We start from the raw sequence: 24,667 nt of genomic DNA, 5'->3' as shown, positions 1-24,667 counted from the left end.
AATATAAGAATAGAACTTTATATACACTTTTAGCCCAAAGTTGTTTCTAATGTTGGCACAGAAAAGAAAGAAAAAGGTTTTCTTTCTTGATTGGCTTCGCCTGAGCAAAGCTCGGAAGCAAAGGATGTCCTCTACTCATTTTGTATCCGAATCCTTTCCGAATATAATTGTATTTTTAGATCATTCGTGCTGTGCAGTATGAAAAACTTTTCTTTTGTTTATTTTGTTTTCACACTTCACAGAAATGTATTCTTTGTAGGTAAGGCCTATTTCTACAATTGGAAGAACATGATTTTATTCTCTTCAATTGTATTCCCTTTTAGCTCATTCCTCTAAAATGAAGAATTTTCATTTTTTTATAGTATCCCTTTGCAACTTCATACATTCCTCATGGTTTTACAAGCAAAGCAATAAAAACTATTCTTTGTGTAGCATACAAGAATTTAAAGTAATTTTTTCAGGTTCGGTGATGCTTTGTGTCTTTGCACCTGTCTTCATTGGTTTTAATTTTTGTTTTCATTTTCTCACATTCTTGAAATATTTATCTTTGGAAAGCAGTTTCTCCAGTCCCAGACCTGGGTTCTGAATGAATTGCTCAGAACCCTCAATAAAACATCAGCATCTTTCATGTGACAAAAGGTGGGGTTCTTTTAAAGATATATTAAAACCTTAAATGAATAATATCTCCTTAAAACTATTACTTTAAAAACGCTTATAGAGGAAGAAAGGCATTTGAACACAAAATTGGATCTTTTTCCCCAGAAAATGACTTTCATTTGATCAAAATTCTGCTGTTGTCATCATTTTGTTTCTAGACAGTTGTTTTTTTCTTTCAAGAACTAATATTCTGATTCCCTCCATTGTGTTGCTGTCATTGTTCAAGCAGCATTTATGGAGTGCCCATTACAGCCTCAGTGCAGGAGCTGGGAGGTGAAACACAAAGCAATGATTTGTCATTTCAGTAGACACAAATCATATGATGGTCTGAAATAGCAGTGGGAGCCATCAAAGGAGTGGTTAATTCAGCCTGGGAGAACAGGAGAGTCTTTATCAGTAATGTAACATTTAAGACCAGTTTCAGAAAAGAGCTCTCCAGCCATGGGAGGATGGAAGAGTGTGAATGGAGGCATCAAAGAAAGAGGATACATAACAGGTATAGCTAGTGAAGGTACCTCTACTTGGGTTTTGGTTTTGGGTTTTTTTCTCCTATTGTTGGCAAATTATATTTTGGATAAACAATTCTCAGTTGTATGTCTATCTCTCCTTCTTCTTTTGAAGTCCTTTGAAACATTTGGTCAAAAATTGTTTCTTAATGGTTTTGGTGTGGCTTTCAGACAGATAATTTTTTAAAATAAGAACTGTCTTGCTTTTCTGGTTCCATGAAAATGGTGTTTCTTGAGTAGAAACCTGGTAATTCTATGATGAGTAAAAGATCATTTTATTAACAAAATCTGATATATTTGATCAATGCTTTATATATGCCGGTGTCATGCGCTTTTTATTTCACCTTAAAGTTCAATTATGCGGGTGGCTGGAACCTAAAAAGATTTCTCATGGATGTATAATTATTTAAATTGCTGGTAGATGATCAGAAAATAAAAATGACTTAGCCATCATAATATTGGTGAATGTTTCTTTTTGTTTTACACTGCAGCGTTATTTAATATAAAGTTGTTTGCTTTTCTTTCCAGCCTTCCTGAAAGTTATAGTTATCCTTGTGTAGGAATGGTACTTGACATTTTACATTTTGTTCTGAAATTTTTTTTAGGGGAAAGCTACTTTAAAATTTTTAAAATTTATTTTCACAGGAAGGTGTAATGTATATAGGCTAAAATACACATATTTGAGGTATACAACTCAGTGATATTTTACATATGAATATACAGCTGTAACTACTACTAAGAGGAAGAATATACCCAGCACCCCAGAGAGGTATTTCTGTCCCATTCTAGTCATGACACCCCTTCTCTGCCCTTGAATAACCGTTATTCTGACTCTTCTCTCCATAGCATTAGTTTCAGTTGTTTCTGAACTTCATTTAAATGTAATCATACAGTCATGCAGCATGTACTTGTTTGTACATGACTTCTTTTGATCATCTATTTTGGGAGTGTATCGCGAGCCCTCTTCATTTTTTTATTTTATTATTTCACAGAGTAAGAGATCACAAGTAGGCAGAGAGGCAGGCAGAGGAAGAGGGGGAATAGGCTCCCTGCTGAGCAGAGAGCCCAATGTGGGTCTCAGTCCCAGGACCCTAAGATCATGACCTAAGCCAAAGGCAGAGGCTTAACTCACTGAGCCACCCAGGCACCCTGTTTTCATTTTTTTAGTTGCTGAGAGTATTTCATTGTTTGAATAAACCACACTTGAAAATTATCTATTTTGCTATTATAGATGTTTGGTTTTGCTTTGTTCTTTTTCAATTTTAGCCATTGTGAGCAAAGCTGCTGTGAGCATTCTTGCATTTAACAAATGTTACGGTCTGAATGTTTGTCTCCCTCGAAATATATATGGTTAAATTTTATTCCAAAAGTGATGATGTTAGCATTAGGAGGTGGGGACTTTGGGAGGTGATTAGGGCATGAGGACAGAAATCTCATGATAGTGATCAGCACCCTTATAAAAGAAGGTCCAGAAAGGTCCCTCGCCACCTTTCATCGTTTTAGGGCATAGCAAGAAGTCAATAGTCTGCAGTGAAGGAAAGGGTCTTCATCAGATCCCAAACATATTTACACCTGATCTTGGATTTCCAACCTCCAGAACTGTGAGCAATAAATTTCTGCTGTTTTTAAGCCATCCAGTCTATGGTATTTGTTATAGTGATCCAAATGGACTAAAACAGCAGGATTTGTACATATTAGTATACCTATATATAGACATTATTTACCTACATATATGTATTACATTTTTAATTTATTCTGGATATGGGTTCTTTGCTAATACCTGCTTTATATTCTGAAATTTCACCTGCAATATTCCTTTAGAGGGTTGTTATTTTTTTAAGATTATTTGGGAGCTGGAGCAAGAGAGAGAGAGAGAGAGAGCGCAGAGGGAGAGGGAGAAGCAAACTCCCATGCTGAGCAGAGAGTGGGGCTCAGTCCCAGGATACTGAGATCAGAACCTGAGCCAAAGGCAGACACTTAACCGACTGAGCCACCCAGGTGCCCCTTGAGGGGTTTTTTGCTTAGCTTCTTCAAAGACTAAATTTAAGGCAGCAAACAGTGACTTGATTTATAGAATAAATCCCCGCTCCAAATTAACTTGCAAACAAAACTGATGAATGTCTTCATCATTATCTTGCTTTAATTGTCAAGCTTGTCTTTAAGGGGGTAGGATTTTTCCCATATGACTTTTGTAATCCAAGGACAAATGACCATTCAGTAATAGAAAATACATAGGTATATATATATTTTTTAAGGTTTTATTTTAAGATTTATTTTTGTGTTTGAGAGAGAGCAAGACCATGTGGAGGGGGAGGGGCAGGAGAGAATCTCCAGCAGACTCCCTGCTGAGCAAGGAGCCCACATAGAGGTCCATCCAAGGACCCTGAGATCATGAACTGATTTGAAATCAAAAGTTAAATGCTTAACCAGCTGAGCCATTCAGGTGCCCCGAGGTGTTTCTTATTTCTTTAAAAGCAGTGGAGTTTAGAGGCACTCTTCTCCCTTTTTTTGATTTTTATTTTATGTTTGGGGGTTTTTTGTTTTTTCATCTCAAGAAGGGAAAAATATAATAATAATAATAGCTGCTGCCCCTTTTGAGTGTATGTAACACATGCTAAATTGAGCACTTTATAACTGTTATGTCATTATGCTAAGAAAATCCCCGTGAAGTGGTAATTACTATTTCTATTCTAGAAATGAAGAAGCAGGGGTTTGATGAAGCTTAGTAATTTTTTTTTTTTTTTTGAAGCTTAGTAATTTGCTTACAGTCATTCAGCAGATAAATGATAGAGGCAGAATTTGAACTCAGGAATTATTCCAAAGCTGGTTCTTTTCCATTATTCTGTCTACTTATCTATCCTTGAATTTAAATAAAAATTTCTTTACACAGGCATGTATGTACTCATAGAGAATTTCCCGTGGACACATAAACATACTTGTTTTTATGTGTACATTTTTATTCAGTTACTCTTCTGTTGGTAGGCATTTACTTGTTTCCAGATTCTAGCCTAAGTAGTGTTTTACTAAATAAACATCCTTATATGTGTCTAAATCTTTTACTTTTATGGAATAGTGTCTCAGAAGTATGGTTGCTGAATCAAAGGGTCACATTTTTTTTAAACTGATTACTTAATTTTTTTAAAGATTTTATTTATTTATTTGACAGAAAGAGATCACAAGTAGGCAGGGGGTGGGGAGGGGGGAAGCAGGCTCCCTGCTGAGCAGAGAGCCCAATGTGGGGGTTGATCCCAGGACCCTGATATCATGACCTAAGCTGAAGGCAGCAGCTTAACCCACTGAGCCACCCAGGTGCCCTTAATTTTTATATTTAATTTACTTATATCCAGTTTGGTTCTCTGAAAGCCTATTATTCCTGTTTATAGTTCACCAGCAATGTAGCAAAGTACCTGTACCCCCATATCCCAAACAGTGTTAGTTATTACTAACTGTATTTAACTTTTTGCTGTTAGTGGATATAAGTGATACCAGCATATCTTCAGTTTGCAGTTCTCTGTCTACCAGTAAATTTGAGGGATTTACTATTCTGAGTTACCTCTTCATCTTTATTAAACGTGAAATCTCAAAGCCAGAGTTGGAAGAAAATCACTTTTAAATAAAGCAAAGATTGTTTACCAAAAGAAGAACTCTCTAAGTACTCTCTATTATGTGTATTAATCCTTTATCTTCATTGTAAATACCTTTCTAAAACTTTAATTCCTTGCTGACTTTATTGATGGTTTCATGCCATACAAAACACTTTCAATTTTTATGTAGAAAATTGTCTTTTTTAAGGTCTCCTACCTTAAAGTTTTGTTAAGTGCAATTTCTAAGATTTTCTTGCAAGATTTTTATTGTATGTGTTATATATTTATATCTTTAATCCATCTGGAATTTATTTTTGTACATGGCATATGATAGCAGCCCAATTTTATTTTTTCCCAGATGGATAACCAGTTGTGCTGCTCCTGTTTTCCTACTGAATAGAACTACCATCTTTGTTAGATCTTATATTCTTATATATACTGAGAGGCTTCAAGTTATGTTCTGATATGTGCTGGTAAATAAAATCTTTTCTCACTATTTCTTATTTCATATTTTTCTTATCTATTCCTTGCATATGTAATCTTCCATATAAACCTTTAAGTTCTTTTCTTCAGTCTCACCACCACTGCCTCCTAATAAGGTTATGTAAGGATTCTAATTTGAATTTTAATTTACATATTAATTTAGGCTATAAATTACATTGTTATAGTATCTTTACATCTAAAAGTATGGTATGTCTTGCCACTTGTTCAGATCTTATTTTATGTCTGTTAAAGACTTTAGAGTTGCCTTCCTTTATGTCTTGTGCCTTTTTTGTTAAATTTATTCCTAAGAATTATCCTAGAGTGTTCTTGCTATTGCAAATGGAGTATTTTTTTCTGATTTCTATTTCAGGATGCTAGTTGCTACAAAAGAGAATGGACATTTTTTTTTACTCTCTATTCATCTGCCTCTTGATATTTTGATTAGTTCTCCTAACTTTATATTAGCATCTTTTGAGATTTTCAGGTATGTAGTTATGGCAGCAACAAAAACAGTTGCAATTCTTTTTTCATTGTTTCTGCAGGCTGTTTAATTTTCTTTGTTTTGTTTTTATGTTAGAAACATTAAGATGGGGGCACCTGGGTGGTGCAGTCAGTTAAGTATCTGCCTTCATTCAGCTCAGGTCATGATCCCAGGGTCCTGGGATTAAGCCCCACATTCAGCTCCCTGCTCAGTGGGGAGCCTCCTATTCCCTCTGCCCCTCCCCCCCACACACACACTTATGCTTTCTCTGTCAAGTAAATAAAATCTTTAAAAAAAAGAAACATTAAGACATTTTAAATGATGATGGTGATAACTAGCATCCTTATTGAGTTCCTGATTTTAATTAAGGCGGTTTTAGTTTTCCAGTCTGTTGGGAGGTATGCTGTTCATTTTTGGTTTTTTTGTAAGTAATGTACTTACATGTCCTTCAGTGATTTTCTTCCATCTTTGACTTTGAAGATTTTATTAAAGAATGTCTACTAAATTTTATCAAGAGTTTTTTTTTTACCCCTTAATACGATTTTTACAAATTACCAACATTATGATCTTGATATTGAACTACCCTTGGCTTCATGAAATAAATTTCTGCAGACCAAATATTCCTAAATTTTTTGTTTTCTGTTCTTTCTGGCCTTTGACCAAAGGTTCCTCAACCCTGGTATCTAGATAGAACTTGTCAGACTCTTTGGGAAGGAGCCCTAATAAGCCACAGGGACTCCCCTACCCTTCTTACCCCCAGTTGTAAGAACTATATAGCTGCTTGGGTCTAGTGAATTAAATAAATTGCAGTTGACAATGAAAGAAACATAGAGACACTTTCTGGTCTCCAACTTCCAGAGTCGGACTCTGGCCCTTCCTTTTGGTTATTTCTCACCTTTTATGTCAGTGACTCTGGTTGTTTTGTTTTGTTTTTTTGGGTTTTTTGTTTTGCTCAGTAGCAAAGATTTATGTCAAAATTGCTTCCTTAATGGATTCTCCTAATGAAAAAATAATGAAATAATGACACATTCTGAAACGTAGTCATTCTTTTCATCAGTCAGCCTTGTGTTTTCTGGAACCTGTTTACTTTTATTTTTATAGTGGTTTTATTGATAAACTTTCAGTGATAGGAATCTTTTGTTATGAATTTCAAGTTTTTATCCAAAATCTAAACTAGTGACAAGTCCATGTAACCAATATTTACATTTTTAATTATTTGTCTGAGGGAGGTCCTGGAGGCCCAGCCACATTTTACCAGTCTGGGAAAATAACTTAAATATCTAATTATAACTTCATTATTATGCAGATTGTTTTGGTTTTAATTACAAGTATCTCTTTAATAGACTTGTTAATAATCAAACATTCAATAATCAGAGAACCTGCCTATAGGTACCAAACAAAAAGGTGGTTAGTTTACCAAAAAGAACATTGGCCATAGAGTTAGGAAGCCTGAGTACTAGTTTCTCTGCCATTAGCTTATGAACTCAAATGAGTTCTGCTCTTGTGGCCATTCACTTCCTCTTCTCTGACATAGATCACTGCAGTGATTGGTTAATCTTCCTCTGGGCTTGAAAATTCTGGAAAATTAGGTATGTAACATCTTTGAGTCCTGCCCTCCAAAATAGTACATGATTTCACAACTGAGTACTCTTGCTATCTGATTCTATAAGAAAATGGGTTTTGAGTACCCTTTTAAGAACTGCATTGTGTCTCCCATTAGCAGTTGCTGTAGTTGGCCTGCTGTAGACTGAATGTTTATGTCCCTCTAAAATCTAGATGCCGAAATCCTAACCCCTACAACATGATGGTATTTGGAAGTGGGCCTTTGGGAGGTTAGTAAGTCTAAAGAGAGCAACCCTCAAGAATGCAGTTGGTATCTTTATAAAAGAGTCTCCAGATCACTCACTCCCTTGCCCCTTCAGCCTTATGAGGACATAGTAGTATCTGGCCATGGGTCCTCACGGGACACCAATCTGCCAGTACCTTGATTTTGGACTTCCTCACCTCCAGAACTATGCTAAGTTTCTGTTGTTTATTAAGTCATTCAGTCTGGTGTTTTTGTTATAACAATGTGAATGAACTAAGAAGTTTTTTCTTAGATTGTTATTTGCAAAAATCATTTCAAGTCTGCATATCCCATCTCTGTAATGTCATGTCCCCTCTAGTGAGTTTCTGTAAGTCATATCTGTCCAGGGAGTTCTAAAGGTTTCCTGAATTTTAAGACTGGAAACATAATAGGCTTGATCATATTAAAATATCTGGTATTTGATCATTTTTGACCTACAGATAGGTAAACATCAATCTAGTAATTAGGTGAATTAAACAATTATATTAGGGTTTTATTTGAGATATCTTCCCATCTAAAAGCAGAATTGCTGGTTGTCTTATTAGCCATTTGTTGTTTAGTCAGCCATAAATACCTTTGAAAGCCTACTTTATGTCAGCCCTGTGCTAGGTTTCATAGATATGATCATGAATAAAATGTATCTGCTCCCTGGTTTGGGAAAGACTATAATCTAATGAGGGAAATAAGTAATTAACCATTTACAATAAAATTATATAAGAGTTACAGAAGAGAAAATGCATAGTCATGTGGCATGAGACAAGAACTTCTCATCTTGTTCAGAAATTATTGAGGGAAGGGGATTGTTGGGGTGGGATAGGATGCTGCATGGCATGTGTGATATAAGAAGTCTGTGGAAAAAATGCTTGCTCAAGGGTGAGAGAGAGCTTGGCAGTTTTACAGATTGTAAAATGAAATGAGGCCAGAAAAGATAGGTAGGGGCTGGATCTTCAAAAGCTTAAATAATGTATATTTGAGATTTTTATCAATAGAAAGTCACTGAAACATTAGAGGGCACTATGGAAAGTGGATTAGATTGTCTTGATTCAAATCCTTATTCCTACTGTATTTAAGCCATTAATATTGGGCAAGAAATTACATTTGACTTGCTTCCCTGTCTGTAAAATGAGATGACAGTAGTACCTTATTTGTAGAGCTATTAAATGAACTTTAGATAATGCATGAAAACACTAGGTACAGTTTTAGCCCATAGTAAGTATAAATTATTGCTTGCTTATTTTTATTATTAAATTTATTATCATTATTAGTTTAAGAATGATCATTCCAGTTGAGTTAGAAGAGGTAAGATTAATTGAAGCAAAACCTGTGAGTAATTTAGGCAAGAGAGGATCGTGACTTGGAGTATTGGCAGAACAGATAGAGAAAGATTACTGTTTGAGAGAAGTTCCAGAAATACTTGGCATTTGGTGATTGACTGAATGAGGGAGATAAATGGAAGAGAGGAAAGAGTAGAAGATGAGTCAGAGGACCTCACATTGGTTTTGGAATGACATTGATACAAATACATCCCTATGAGATGCATTTAAATAATATGTTAATTAAATCAACATTTAAAGCTCATTTTTACTGAATAATAAGTAGTAGGTAATGCTCAGAAGTGTATCTTATGAATTTGAAGAACTGAGATTGATCCTTCTCCTCTGTAATATTTAAGCTAGTGAATAGGTTGAGAGAAGAATAAATATAACTTGAACAGTCATTTCCCTTTTTTGTTTCATGTTTCCTCTTTTTGCCTTATTTTCTTTTTAGTTCTGTCACTTTTTAGTATTAGATTGAACCATATAGAAGTTGCCAGTTTTGTAGATCAGAAAATATTTATCCAGAAATGAAATGATTAAATACTGGCCATTTTACATGGCTCATCCAGTCACATTCTCATTCTGTAAGAATTTTTAACTAGGGCTCTGAGCATCCGTTTTGAGTTAAATTGAGCATCAAAGCCTGTCTGAAAGATGCTGTGATGGCATAAGGACCAGTGGAACTGAGTCCCATGAAGTAGGTGACTTAAACCTGGCATCATCCATTTACTATGGCTCTGGGAAGACATCTCATGGCCAAAGTTTTTGTTAGATTTACCGAAAGGGACATGTTATATATTATTTTGGCTGTTTTTTAAAACCTAATTATAGGGGTCCCTGGTGGCTCAGTCGTTAAGCATCTGCCTTTGGCCCAGATCATGATCCTAGGGTCCTGGCATCGAGCCCCGCATCAGCCTCCTTGCTGGGCAGGAAGCCTGCTTCTCCCTCTCCCACTCTCCCTGCTGTGTTCCCTCTCTCCCTGTGTCTCTCTCTGTCAAATTTAAAATAAAATAAAATAAAATAAAAAATAAAACCTGATTATAAAAATGGTACAGTTGACCCTTGACCAACATTCAGGTTAGGGGTGATGAGCCCCCCCCCCCCCACATATTTGAAAATCCACATAAAACTTTTTGCTCCCTGAAAACTTTACTACTAATAGCCTTTTATTGATTAGAGGCCTTACTAATAACAGAAACAGTTGATTAGCACATATTTTGTATGTTATATGTATTAAATACTGAATTCTTACAATAAAGTAAGCTAGGGAAAAGAATGTTAATTAAATCATAAGGAAGAGAAAATAAATTTACAGTATTTATTTTAAAAATCCACTTGTAAATGGACCTGTGCAGTTTAAACTCATGTTGTTCAAGCGTCAACTATACAAAGAAATTGGGAAATTTAGAAACTATAGGAAAACATAAAATAAAAAATCTCTCATTAACCCACCCACGATCGACTAAAAAGTAGAGTTGATTTCCATTGAGCTTTCTTCCAATTACATGTATATGCAGAGATACTGTTCTTTTTTTTTTTTAACCAAAAAACACAAATATATCATGAGACTGCATTATTTATTTAAAGATTTTATTTATTTATATGACAGACCATACAAGCAGGGAGCAGGAGAGGGAGAATCAGGCTTTCAGCTTGAGCAGGGAGCCCAATGTGGGGTTCAATCTGGAGACCCTGAAATCATGACCTGAGCTGAAGGCAGACACTTAACCAACTGAGCCACCCAGGTGTCCAAGACTGCATTATTTTAAAAAGGAAATGAGTAATGGGTGGAGCTAGCAAGTATTATGCCAAGTGAAGTAAGTCAGAGAAAGACAAATACCATATAATTTTGCTTGTATGTGGAATTTGAAAAACAAATGAGCAAAAGGTGGGGGGAAGAGGGAGGCAAACCAGGAAACAGACTTTTGTTTTTTTAAAGAGTTTATTTATTTAACAGACAGAGATCATAAGTAGGCAGAGAAACAGGCGGGGCAGGGAGGAGGTGGGGGTGGGGTGAAGCAGGCTCCCTGCTGAGCAGAGAGCCTGATGCAGGGCTTGATCCCAGGACCCGGGGATCATGACCTGAGCCAACGGCAGAGGCCTTAACCCACTGAGCCACCCAGGAGCCTCAGGAAACAGACTCTTAACTGTAGAGAACAAACTGATGGTTACTAGAGGTGGGGAAGGGGGGATAGGTTAAATACATGATGAACACCAAATGTTACATGGAAATGTTGAGTCACTGTATTGTACACCTAAAACTAATGTTACATGGTAAACTAACTAGAATTTAAATAAAATTTTTAAAAAATGAAAAGGTAGTTTATATAGATTTTTTAAAAAGATTTATGTATTTATTTTAGAGAGAGAGTGTAACAGGGGGAGGAGCAGAGGGAGAGGGAAAGAGAGTACCAAGCAGACTCCATGCTGAGAGGGGAACCTGACTCCCAGGCTCTATCTCTTTATTTCAGATCATGACCTGAGCTGAAATCAAGAGTCAGAGGCTTAACTGACTGTGCTTCCTATACAGGCACCCCTGTATAGATTTTTTTTTGAAGACATAGATTTATTGCTACTATATGTCCTTAATAATTTTTTTCTCCTGAAGAAAATGTTTTTCTTTAATCTGAAACAAAACACTTAACTCTTGACTGATTTGATAAAGTGTGGCTCTCAAGCTTTTTGTTGTTTTGAGTTTCTTGTATGAATATTTTAATTGTAGCACTAAGTGTTTTTACTAAAATAGAAATGAAGTTGAAAGAACTATTATTATACTAGTGATAGTAACATAACAGCTTATATTTTTATTACCTTAATTCTTTCAAGCTATTAACCAATGTAATGTCTTTTTTTTTTATCATCATCATAACTGTTTAGTTTTATACATGAGACACCTGAGTTAGAGCATAAGTTACAGGACAAAATTCACAAATGGTTAGAAAATGTTGTACTACTGACTTTGGTGAATGGCTTTTCTCTTTATTGAAATGTAACTGTCAGAAATTATTCCTTTTTTCATTCAGTATTAACCACTCAAACAATGAGAGTCCAAAAACAAAGTATGTGTTAAATGTACAGAATAGTGTGTAAACTGGTTTGTCTGGAGGGCAAGGTGTGTTGGGGGGATGGGTATGGAATAGGGAGATCAGATTGGAGAGGCACTAGGGAGCGGTTGACTTTTGAACTGTGGGTACCATAATGAAGCATATACTATTAGATATTTAGGCAGAAATGAATAGATCAGAAAAATGAACTAGACTAGAAACCCAGACAATATGTAATGATGGCCTAAAGTATTAAAAACTGAGTTGAGAGCCACTGTAGAAACAGATTCCCAGGAACCTGTTGAGTAATAGTACATTGAGTGGGGAGAGAGTGGTCAAGATAATTCCTTAGTTTCTTACTTGAAGGCTTAGAAAAAATAAAAGAGTGTTGGAACAAGAGAAAGAGGCCAGTTTGTTGAGAAAGATGTATTTAATTTTGGACATGCTGTGGGTGAAGTCTACGGGACATTAGGTGGAAGATGTATGTAGACTAGCGGGCAAATTATAAAAGGGAAAGAATGCTCAGTATAGAGTCAGGGCTGGAGACAAAGGCAGAGGAATAATTAGTGCAGAGGAATAATTAATGTTATATCATTGTTCATTTTTTACTGCCTTACATATATATAGCCTCATTGTATTTGAGGAATGTGTGACAGCAAAGTATCCAGAGTATGGGGCGCCCAGGTGGCTCAATGGATGGAAGCCTCTGCCTTCGGCTCGGGTCATGGTCTCAGGGTCCTGGGATCGAGCCCCACTCTCTGCTCAGTAGCGAGCCTGCTTCCTCCTCTCTGCCTGCCTCTCTCTGTCAAATAAATAAATAAAATCTTAAAAAAAAAAAAAAAAAAAGGATTCTTTTAAAAGAAAAAAAAAGTATCCAGAATATCCCAGTGCCTCGGAACTGGGCAGTCACAGTAAGAGAGGCGCTTTAGGAATCAGAGGAGCCCATCCTCAAGCAGTACAGCATGGTTGGCAGGAAAACACAGACTACCTAGGAGGAAGGGTATTTTAATTCTACGAAAAGAAAGGGAATAAAGTTTTATACCCACTACATCCTAAGTATTGGTAAGCTTTTGTCTGTATACACTGTCTCCTTCATTTTGCAGTAACTGTGAAATAGGGAGTTTGGTCCTCATTTTACAGATGATGAAACTGTGGGTAAGAGAGCGTTAGTAATAGAAGAGCAAGGATTTGAACCAGATGGGTGGTCAGTGCCACTGGTTTTTATATGCCACACTTTGCCATGTTTTCCAGTAAGATCTCTCAAATATAGCTATCCAAGCTTATGCTCCATAGGTTTTTTTAGTGTTGCCTTCCTATAATAAGCACAGTGCTTTAGCTCTTAAAATATAATTAACTAAATTCTGATTATGGGAGGCCATTTGCTTTCAGTGAGGAAGCATATATGTGAGACTAATAAAAAATGGAAATCAGATGACCTAACCTGTATCCCTGCCCAGGTGTGCCATCTTTCTAGAATGCTTAGAAATGCCAACCTTTGCTTATTTTCTTTCACCCTACTGGGTATGTAGAACTTTACTTAAAAGAATGAATTGAGAGTCCAAAGATACCTGGAGGAAAAAGTATGAAAAGTACACATTTCCGGTTAGCTGAAAAAATTGTCATCATTTATGACATTACCAAAATATAATACTGACACAGTGTAATATATCCCACAATATAATCCCAACTTGCATTGTTTAAAGTAGGCACAAACAAGATTATGTATTCTAAGATACATAAGCTAATTTGTACCATGAAACTTTTGCAGTTTTAAAGCCTGAGTGGAAATGGGTATATTTACTTGTCCACTTTTTGTGTGTATTTTTGTGCTCTGCTTCTTAGTAAACTAGAAGCAAGAAATGGAATCTCAGGGGTGCCTGGGTGACTCAGTGGGTTAAGCCGCTGCCTTCGGCTCAGGTCATGATCTCAGGGTCCTGGGATCTAGTCCCGCATCGGGCTCTCTGCTCAGCAGGGAGCCTGCTTCTCTCTCTCTCTCTCTGCCTGCCTCTCTGTCTACTTGTGATCTCTCTCTGTCAAATAAATAAATAAAATCTAAAAACAAAAAAAAAAAGGGAAAAAAAAGAAATGGCATCTCAAAGCTATAGTGTAGCATTGAATATACGACAGCGTGCTTGTGCTTGTGTGCTGTTTCCTCAGTTTTGAGAATGGGTGAGGTTTTCTTTACGTTTTCTCTTGAAAAACTAATTTTTAAGTTTGCTTGTTATTTTTGTCATCTTTCTTAAAATTAACCAATATCCAGTGAATCATGAGAGGAAATTAATGCTGAACATTTAGCCTTCTAGCTAGAACTTCTTGTGCTACTAAATTAGGAGTCCTCAGTTGCCATGCACGGTTAACATACTTTCATTCTTTAGCATTGCTCTTTGTTCTTGAGGAAAATGCTATAAGAAAATAGGAATTTCCTCTCACCATTACCCCTTTGGCAGTGTGTTTCAATCTAATTCCTGGTTGGCATTCTGTCCCGGCTACAACCCCTTCTCTAAACTCCATCTACTAAAAGGGGGATTCCAGACAGACGAGGAAACAGCTTTCAAACACTGCACTGCAGGCATATTAAGTTATTCCCCCACTGTGCAGTGGGGAAATCAGGGACCACTTCTCTGGCGATGAATTCTAATGAGCTGCTAAGGATGCCGTAGGGTGTGTGCGCACAGGCGTTTTCTTTCCCCTCCCCCGCTTCTTCCTTTTCCCAAGCCCCCTCTTCTCCCCGTTTCCCCTCCTCCTCCTTTATCCCCTCCCTGTGTGTCTCAGTTCTGCAGTAAACGGGGCTGAGGCACATTCCTGCACTGCAAGGCTTTCTGTTAAGGATGTTTTGTGGCTTTTGTTTGGATTGCAGCATGCAGAATTACAGGTAACACTCTGAAATCGAGCTAGACAGATAAATTCTGTTGAAAGGTTTTCAGAGAGGCGAAATATTACATTGGAATCAATGAAGGAAATGAATTACCTTAAGTAATTTTATTAGTGGTAGTTCTAGTAAAATATTTTCAGAAATGCTATGCGCAGATTCCTTTTCTTCCCCCAGAAGGCTCAAATGAAAAGAATGGGGTTAGATTGATCTGGCTTGCGATTGATTTTGTTTTATGTTGATCACGAAAGCTTGCTGTTGTTGCTCCTCCTCTGTAGAGTAAGGGACCAGTTATGCCGCTGAGAGTAGCCATGAATAGTTGTACCGGGTGGGGTAGGATGGAGTGGGAGGGTTACCAGCCTGAGCTAGCCAGGTTCTTTGATTAGGGCATTGGATGCAAAATGTAAAATGCTCTCTCCTTTTCTTCTATCAGCTGTTCAGAGGAGACTCATTACAACTCCTGCTGAAGCTCCTAATCTTCCTCCCTTCTCTTCTGCCCTTACCCCTACCCTCATTGGCCTGAAGACACTGTACCCAGAGTTTGGCTTACTTCCCTGGTGCTATGTGTATGGTAAACCTGGTACTATGGCCACATCTGGGACTGGCCAGACAACTGCTGCTGGTTCTCCCTATTCCAAGAAGGATTTAAAAGGGAATTGTACTGCAGGCAATGCACCAGAGCAGCATCAGGAGCTTGGGGACTAAGACTCCTCTGGCATTATTAAAGACACACAGAGCTGACCGCAATGACAGCAGCTGCTCCTTTGAACTGTTGGCAGCAGCCAAGCGGCAGCATGAAGTGAGAGATCACTCCCAAGCTCAAGATGAACTCTACCTTGGATGGTAATCAGAGCAGCCACCCTTTTTGCCTCTTGACGTTTGGCAATTTGGAAACTGTCGATTTTTGCCTTTTGGAAGTGTTGATTATTGTCTTTCTCACTGTATTGATTATTTCTGGCAACATCATTGTGATTTTTGTATTTCACTGCGCACCTTTGTTGAACCATCATACTACAAGTTATTTTATTCAGACTATGGCATATGCCGACCTCTTGGTTGGGGTCAGCTGCCTGGTCCCTTCTTTATCACTCCTCCACTACCCTCTTCCAGTCGAGGAGTCTTTGACTTGCCAAGTATTCGGTTTTATAGTGTCCGTTCTGAAGAGTGTCTCCATGGCCTCTCTGGCCTGTATCAGCATCGATAGATATATTGCCATCACTAAACCTTTAACCTATAATACCCTGGTTACGCCTTGGAGACTACGTCTGTGTATTTTCCTGATTTGGCTGTATTCCACCCTGGTCTTCCTGCCTTCCTTTTTCCACTGGGGCAAACCTGGATATCATGGAGATGTGTTTCAGTGGTGTGCAGAGTCCTGGCATACCGACCCCTACTTCACCCTCTTCATCGTGGTGATGTTGTATGCCCCGGCAGCCCTCATTGTGTGCTTCACCTATTTCAACATCTTCCGCATCTGCCAACAGCACACAAAGGAGATCAGCGAAAGGCAAGCCCGCTTCAGCAGCCAGAGTGGGGAGACTGGGGAGGTGCAGACCTGTCCCGATAAGCGCTATGCCATGGTCCTGTTCCGAATTACTAGTGTATTTTACATCCTCTGGTTGCCATACATCATCTACTTCTTGTTGGAGAGCTCCACAGGCCACAGCAACCGCTTCGCCTCCTTCTTGACCACCTGGCTTGCTATTAGTAACAGTTTCTGCAACTGTGTCATTTATAGTCTCTCCAACAGTGTCTTCCAAAGGGGACTAAAGCGCCTCTCAGGGGCCATGTGTACTTCTTGCGCAAATCAGACCATAGCTAAGGACCCTTACACAGTTAGGAGCAAAGACCCCCTTAATGGATGCCATATCTGAAGTGGTTCAAACACACTGGGTCACTGTGGTGTGTATGTGTGTTTGTGTGTTTCCTTTTTCTCTCTGTATTCCTGTTGCACTAGGAAATCTGGGACAAAATAATTAGACTCTAAGCAATAGCAAACAAATGATCATTCGAAAATACCCTCTAAGTTTGCAGAAATTATTTTCTAAAAAGTGTTTTTGCATCAGAAGAATCAGGACGGTGAAGATAAATTGCTCTTGGTTCCAGGTTTTGCAGTGTCACAAAAATGACTACATTTTTAAGATTTAAAATAAATAAAGCCATATCTAACACCTCTCTTCAACGGGCATGACTGAACCTGGGTGTGAGAAGCCTCAGCATTTTTAAAAAGTCATTTTCTTGTTGCTTTTCTGGGTTCTTTCCAGCTGTTTGGGCTGCATATGCAATTGAATTCTTTTAATGTGGAATATTAAAAACCAGTGATGAATTAACAGGATTTAAAATTTTTCTTTATATATGCCAAAGTAGAACTACACTGCAAGTTTTAGCATTGTCCTTTAGAAAGCCAAATGTTTCATGTTTTTTACATCTTATTCTCATGAGAGAATTCTCAATACAGTGAAAAATGTGAACACCTAAACACGAATTTTAAAATTTTGCAGTGTACCATAAATGAAGCAAAAGTGCAGTCAAATCATGTAATTTTGATGAAAAATTGAACTGCTCTCCGTGCCATGCTTCATGGAGATCTGAAGAAACGTGTGCATAGAAAGTGATTGTGGTGTTGTATTTTTGCCCATGCTTTTGTTTATGTGTGTATTGAAAATATTTGAATTTAGATTTCTCTTTATAGCAAAATGTGTTTCAATAAGCTGCAAAACAAAAGATAGGTTAATTGCTGCCATTTTTCTGTGTAATGGTGAAAACATACAAAAGTAAATCTTTAGTCTTCTCTCTCTTTTTTTTTAATCCAGAGAGTTTTGAAATATCAGAATATCTGGGAGAAAGGTGTCCTAAGCAACTGAGTCAGGAAATATACTGTATATTTAACTAGTACTCTTAGAAAATAGAAGGGGATTGAGATGTTCTCTTTTTGGTTAAATGGAATCAACAAAGTAGCAATCTAATTCTTTTTATAAGCAATCTTTCTTAGTTAGTGTTAAGGAATGCACATTTGAATGAGAGAAGGAGAATGAGAAAGGACTTTATTGCTATTCTCTTTCTGAGGAAAAAAAAGTCATTTAGTAACAGTTCTTTACTTAGTAGTCTTCCTTTTTTTTAAGCCAAAGTACTAGCAAAACCTATAGGATGTTATTACTGTAACTCTGTAGAATTATTGAGAGTGCTGTATATTTGTGTGTTCTAGTGCTGTTTTGTTCTTCGAGTGATTATCTTTAGAACAAGAAGTTTATTTTTCTAAAAGGAGAGAAGGACTTCCCAGGAGCTCCAGGCAGGAGAGTATTTCCTCTGCTTTTTCTACTGGTTTTAATGTTTTGGAAGTCTTCAGGGGACTTACATGATCTCTGCCTTTGGCTAGATGTTATAATCTGAATACAACAATGGTATTCAGTGAGATGGAAGAAACCCAAGGGAAATGGGTTAAAGTGGCATTTTGAATCCAAGAAAGGACATGGATATTTATAAACCAGGGAGATAGGCTTTGGGGGATTTTTTGTCATATATTAGAAAACCTACTGCCCCCGTTTAAAGTGAAGGACAGCAGTCTTAGGATTTAATAAACCTCGAATATGTGTTCTACTTAAACTACTTAATTTCAGGTGAATCAGTGTTACATAAACATTGAAATTTCAGATTCTGAATTCTTCCCAAAAGCTTGCTTGCTTGTTCTTTATATTTACTATTAGAAAACTAGATTCTAAGCTGTTTCAATATTTAGAACTCATTAAAATTGTAAGTTATTTTAACAATGAATGGCTGTTAAATTGCCATTTGAATTGGAAAACCTTTTCTCTTGGATTCTGAAAAATGGTTCTGTACATTTCTCTTTTATTTATGGGGCACAGATCTAAAAAAAACCAAAGTTCCCTTTTCATACGTGTTGGAGAATGTAACCTGTTCAGATTTGCATTTGCTTGTGAGTTTTTAGTTTAGCAAAATGAGAATCTCAAAGATTTTTTTTTTAATACATAGAAAACTGATGTTAAATCAGTGGATTTTTACTTTTGCAGATGCTGAGCCCTTTTAATTTTTTCCTGCAATGGAGTTCCATCTTGTGAGAAAAGAGAAAACCCTTTGGTACAGATCTTGGGAAATTTTATGGAAAAGAGAAAATATCTGTTTGATTTTCTGGAAGTGGCTAATCAAGCTGATTTTTTTTTTAAGATTTTATTTATTTATTTGACAGATAGAGATCACAAGTAGGCAGAGAGAGAGGAAGGGAAGCAGGCCCCCCGTTGAGCAGAGAACCTGATGTAGGCCTTGGTCCCAGCTGAAGGCAGAGACTTTAACCCACTGGGCCACCCAGGCACCCTTCAAGCTGATTTTTTAATGACTCAACTCTTTTAATAAGAGCTTTTGTTAACAGATTTTTACATTTCTTTTGTCCAAGTACCAAATTTAGATGTTATTAGAAATACTTTTTCACGTTAAAATCTGTCACTGTCTCTGCCTAAAACCAAAGTAGAAACTAAGTATGTGTAATTTTAAAGAAAAATTCTCCCACTCCCCCAGCTGATACTTGCTTAATATCAGATGTTTTTCCTGTTTATCTTGTCTTTATTGGACTATATAAGGTCTGCCTTTTCTTTTAGTTATTAGTTCTTTTCTCACCTTCAGTGTCTTTACTGTTTTTTAATTTTGTTTTGTTTTTTAATTTTTATTTTCTTATGTGTGTACATGTTGGGGGATGAGCCTGGATGTAATCACTAAGTCTTTTTTTTGTGTGTGATACATTTGAACAGTTTGTATTTAAATAACCTTTTCATTCTGACAAATTTATTGCAGCATTTGATTGCGTTTGGTTTAAATACCAATCTGGCTAGTTCAGAATGAAAAAAAAAGAAAAGTATATTTTTAGATTCAATTACCTTGGGCCTTGGCAAGACAGTGCATTTAACTATATATGGTATACGGCTGATAGCAGAGGAAGCATAAGCTTTTGGTGATTGTGTTGAAATTGTTTCATAGTAAATGTTCAGATAAGACAATAACTAATTGTTATGTTTGTAAATTAGTTGTACATGATTTCAGAGGAGATATGTTTTGTTTTTCTCTTAGAACAGAAAAGCAGTTACAAAAAGACAAGTGGTCTACTTTAATGAAAGAACTGTCTTACACCAGAAAGGATATTTAAATTGTTCATGGATCTGCGCACTCCCACATTCCATTTTGGAAAGGGTTTTCTTTAAGCGTTATTGCTTGATGGATTTCTTTTTGAGCCTTTTTAAGGGCTTTTCCTTTTTACTTGAATAATGGTCTTAGTGTTTTTAAAGATTGGGAAAACTTGAATTTTTGTACTATAAATGCATTGTCCACTCTTTGAACTTGAAATTGAAGTAACAGGGTTACAAGTTCCCAGACAGCAGAGTGGTTTCTGGGAGTGTTTCCTCAGCCTTTCAGGTTTGATTGAAAAATCTGTGCAGTGGCTTTGTGGGAAATGTTTTAATTTCACTGTGTTTTTGTACCATAGAAGACTTGTGAAATAAATTATTGGCAAACCAGAATTTATTGTTATATGAGCAAATTATGCTAAGATTAAGAATGGGAGAATTGTGGCATTTATGATTTTTTAAAGTCTTCACAAATTGCTCTCTGTGTTGTTTTCGTATAATTTTTCCATTTCAGGTTGAAGGAAACCTAATTATTTTATATTAAATGTACACATTATTAATACATTCTGCAGATCTTGGCATTATCCTAGTCATTTCTTATAGTTACAAATGAATCATTAGGCTTTTCTTCAAAATTTGGGTGAAGAGTGCATCATGATATGATTAAAAGGAACTTTGAACTGAAAATAAAATATCTAGGTTTCTGTTTCAAATTAACTAGTTTTCTAAGGGCAAGTCACTTCTCTGAGCACTTAATTTCTTCTTTTTTTTTTTTTTAAGATTTTATTAATTTATTTGACAGAGATGGACCCAGCGAGAGAGAGAACACAAGCATGGGGAGTGGGAGAGGGAAAAGCAGGCTACCCGCTGAACAGGGAGTCCAATGCTGGGCTCAATCCCAGGTCCCTGGGATCATGACCTGAGCCAAAGGCAGATGTTTAACGACTGAGCCACCCAGGCACCCAGCACTTAATTTCTTCTATAAAAGGAGATAATCTCCTCATCCCTCATAGGGTTACTTTGACAATTGAATTAGATATGGATTTAACTTTGTGATGTGTTTTCATTGCAAAGCACTTCACATAAGTACTATTATTTGTATTTACCATGGTTTCACATCTGAAGAAGTCCACATAAGGATATGGTATCTCCCCCACATTAAGGTCTTAGAAGCTCGGTGTGGGTTAGCAATCCCAAATTTGGGAAGAGAGGCATGATAAACCCTCCACCTTCTGAAAACAACAGTAGCATTAAATTCAATATAAAACTATTTTCATTTACTTCCTTTACTTGTCTGTAAAGTCTCTGAAGGCAAGAACAGTGTAGTATCACTTCAGCTCTTTATCCCCAAAATCTAACATGGGACCTGGCTCAGAGCCTAAGTTCTGGTCAACTCTACAGAATTAATGAATGATTCTTTCTTATTATTACTTCTAATCACTGATATTACTTCTAGTCATTATAGAGCAGTGGTGTTCAAAAGGTGGGTCAGAGCCTATAAGCAAGCAGTCTTCTCTTTGCTCAAGGCTATTCTTAATTCTAAATGATAAAAGATATCTTTTTAGGACCAAAAGACCAGTGTGGGAATGTGCGTTCTCTGTATGCCAGCTCCCACTCCTGGAAACCCTGTAGCCTGGGCCAAGGGAACTTATGGTGGTGCTGTCAAACTGCCAGTTTCTCCCTCCTGGATAAGGAATATGTACTTGGATAATGGCACCTTCTTGGCTCTGATTCCAGATAAGGTATGCCATAAAAATCAGTCACAAGGAAAGAGGAGGTAGAGCCTAGCTTGGTGACTAATTCTGTGGTTTTTCTTTGTCTTTCAGTCTTTACCAGTTTTCTAGTTTTGTCTTCCTTTCTTTTCTTAACATGCTGTCAGTCATCAGTTTGGAGGGATGTGCTTTAGGTGATACGGCTTGGAAGTGTGGAAAATTCTATTATGAAATAACAGTGGCTTTAGGAAAAGCTTAAGAAACAGTTAAGAAGCCCTTATGTAGCAAGCTGTGCTATATGCCAGTCATTGCAGTTAATTGGCAGAGTTATAAAGAAGAATCACGTGATTCCGTTCTTGTAAAAAAAAAGTCTGTGTATTAAATAATCAGTTTTCTTTTCCTTCTGTGCTTCTAAAATGCTCTCAGTCACCTTTAAATCTTCTAACCAGAAGGATCTCAGTCACCTTTAAATCTTCTAACCAGAAGATAAGGGACTGCTACTTGAGGGTCCCCAAACCAGTCATGTTACCTGCCCAAGTCACTTTAAGTTGATGCCTGTCAATCAGCCAATCCCACCTATCCATACAGACAGTGTATTTCCAATTAGCGTATTTACTCCTCTTTTACAGTTAGCCAAAGATCACTGGTCTTTTGAGAAAGGCATCTTACATAATACACAGGCCCAAACAAAACAAAACAAACAAAAATCGGAGGAAATAGAAACGATGCAAGTCACAAAACTTTTAAAAGTAAATCCAGTATATTTTCCAAATATATTTTCAGAGAAGCTTTTGCATCTGTGAAAAGAGAGTAGGTTGCCATTTTTTAAAAAAAATGAACAGGAAGAGAATAGGAAAGAGCTCTTGAGATTTAAAGTATAATCAGGCATTTTTAATTTTATTATTATTATTTTTTAAGATTTTATTTATTTATTTGACAGAGATCACAAGTAGGCAGAGAGGCAGGCAGAGAGAGGAAGGGAAGCAGGCTCCCCGCCGAGCGGAGAGCCTGATGTGGGGCTCTATCCCAGGACCCTGAGATCATGACCAGATCTGAAGACAGAGGCTTAACCCACTGAGCCACCCAGGTGCCTCTGATCAGGTATTTTTTAAATCAGAAAAGTTGGAAGGTAAAATTAAAGTAGGCTGGATAATGAAACAAAAGATGATAATACAATTAAAAACAAGACAGATGCAATAGAGGAGGCCCAGTATCTGGCTAACATGATTTTCAGAAACAGAATGGAGGCTGGGGAGGAAATGAGGAAATTCTCAGAGAAATATCAGAAGAAAAATTTTTAGAACTGAAGGATATGAGTTTCCATAATGAAAAGGACCAGGTTGGTGTATGAAAAAGACTCTATGATGGTGAATCATAAAATCTCAGAACACCAGGGATGAAGGAAAATCTTAATAGCTCCTTGGTCTGGAGTAAGAATGGGAGAGTGGGAACATGCTAAGTACAGAGATCTAAATAGCACTGGACTTCCTGCCACATTGAAGCAAGGAGATAACTGGGAATAACTTCGAATTTTTGACAAGTGTTTTTTTGTGTTTTTTTTTTAAACCTAGAATTCTATACCCAGTCAAACTTTCTTTCAAGTGTAAGCGTAAAAACCCATTTTGAGATATGCAGGGTCTCAAAAATATTTACCTGCCTTACATCCTTTCTCAGTGAGTTACCAAAAGATATGCTTCCCCACAACAATGGTTGAAATTTAAAAAGTGGAAGATAGACAAACCAGGAAGCGGGGGCTCCCAGCACAGGACGGAGGGGAAGAGAATTCCCATGATGATGGAGAAGGAAAGCCGTGGGGTATCAGCTGTGCAGTAGACCTAGACAGCAACTTATCCAAGTTGGAGTAGAAGGAAGGAGGACACTAGGAAGTATGTCTTTAGAAAAAAATAACTGAGAGGAATTTACAGTTCTATTTATTTTTTTTTTAATTTTAAAATTTATTTATTGAGAGAGAGGTGTGTGTGTGAAGAAGGGGAGAGAAGGAGAGAGAGAATCCTAAACAGGCTCCATGCCCAGTGCAGAACCCAAAGAGGGGCTTGATCTCACAACCCTGAGATCATGACCTGAGCTGAAATCAAGAGTCAGACGCTTAGCTGACTGAACTGCCCAGATGCCCCAGGAATTCATTTACAATTCTGTCAGATCTGTTGGGGAAGAATTGGTGATAGATATACATAGAATATTGAGAAAAATGGAGCAATTAGTAACTGTGCAGACAAAATGGAAAATTAGGAAAGGAAGTCTAGTTATGATATATTCTGTGATTTAGCTATGAGCAATATTGATTTAACTAAAAATTGTAGCAAAATTACATTGAGAGTGAAGGAAGAGAAGTGCGTGTGGCAGGTGGTGAGTTTGGGGACTATATCAGGTACAGTATCATCTTCCATACTAGAAAGTCTGAACACACACACACACACAGAAAATAGCAATTTAAATATATTATATATATATATATAATTATATTTAGATATGTATTATTATATTTAGAAATAGGAAGAAAGAAATCAGCCAAGAAAAAAGAAAAAGGAAAGGAAGAATTGGTTGCTTCTGGGGAGCAGGGAGCAGGATGGGAGGAGTGAGGGGTCTAGGGTCTGCTGTTTTTCTTTGTAAGCTTTGTACTGTGACCTTTCCAAATAAGTAGGTATATTATTTTTTACAAGAAGCATAAACCATGTTTAGGAAAAGGCAAAGAAATTTCAGCAGAAGTAGAGGGAAACCATAAAGCATGGGTTTAGATCATACTAAAGTAGAAAATGAGAACCTTATAGCACTCTGTTGTCTCTGGTCCTATATAGAGCAACTTCCTATTCTTATCCTCCTAGGAAGACAGGCAAAGGGGATATATTATCCCTCTTTTACAATTGTGGAAGACTGTTTTGGGGACTGTAAGACCTTTTTGATTGCAATCTACTACATTATCATGATGCATAGGTATCTGTTTGGGTCTTTTTATATTTTTTTAATTTTGGTTTTTACCAAGGAAAGATAACAGACTTGAAAGCATCTTCTTTGACATCCT

General features: G+C 37.0%; 2 protein-coding genes across 7 annotated transcripts in view; both read left to right on the top strand.

The window, feature by feature from the left end:
- The window catches only part of RABGAP1 (RAB GTPase activating protein 1), a 153,091-nt gene that overhangs the window by 72,051 nt on the left and 56,373 nt on the right, over positions 1 to 24,667 (top strand). The gene's annotated exons all lie outside the window — the stretch shown is intronic.
- On the top strand, positions 8,400 to 17,116 carry GPR21 (G protein-coupled receptor 21). Its single transcript, XM_059142087.1, has 2 exons — positions 8,400 to 14,789; positions 15,220 to 17,116. Exon 2 carries the CDS (start codon positions 15,611 to 15,613, stop codon positions 16,658 to 16,660), a length of 1,050 nt encoding a protein of 349 aa, XP_058998070.1. The 5' UTR covers positions 8,400 to 14,789; positions 15,220 to 15,610; the 3' UTR covers positions 16,661 to 17,116.

Source organism: Mustela lutreola, chromosome 12 (assembly GCF_030435805.1).
Source record: "Mustela lutreola isolate mMusLut2 chromosome 12, mMusLut2.pri, whole genome shotgun sequence".
NCBI lineage: Eukaryota > Metazoa > Chordata > Mammalia > Carnivora > Mustelidae > Mustela > Mustela lutreola.
The sequence above is the reverse complement of the archived record's forward strand: the minus strand, read 5'-3'. Positions and strand labels throughout refer to the sequence as shown.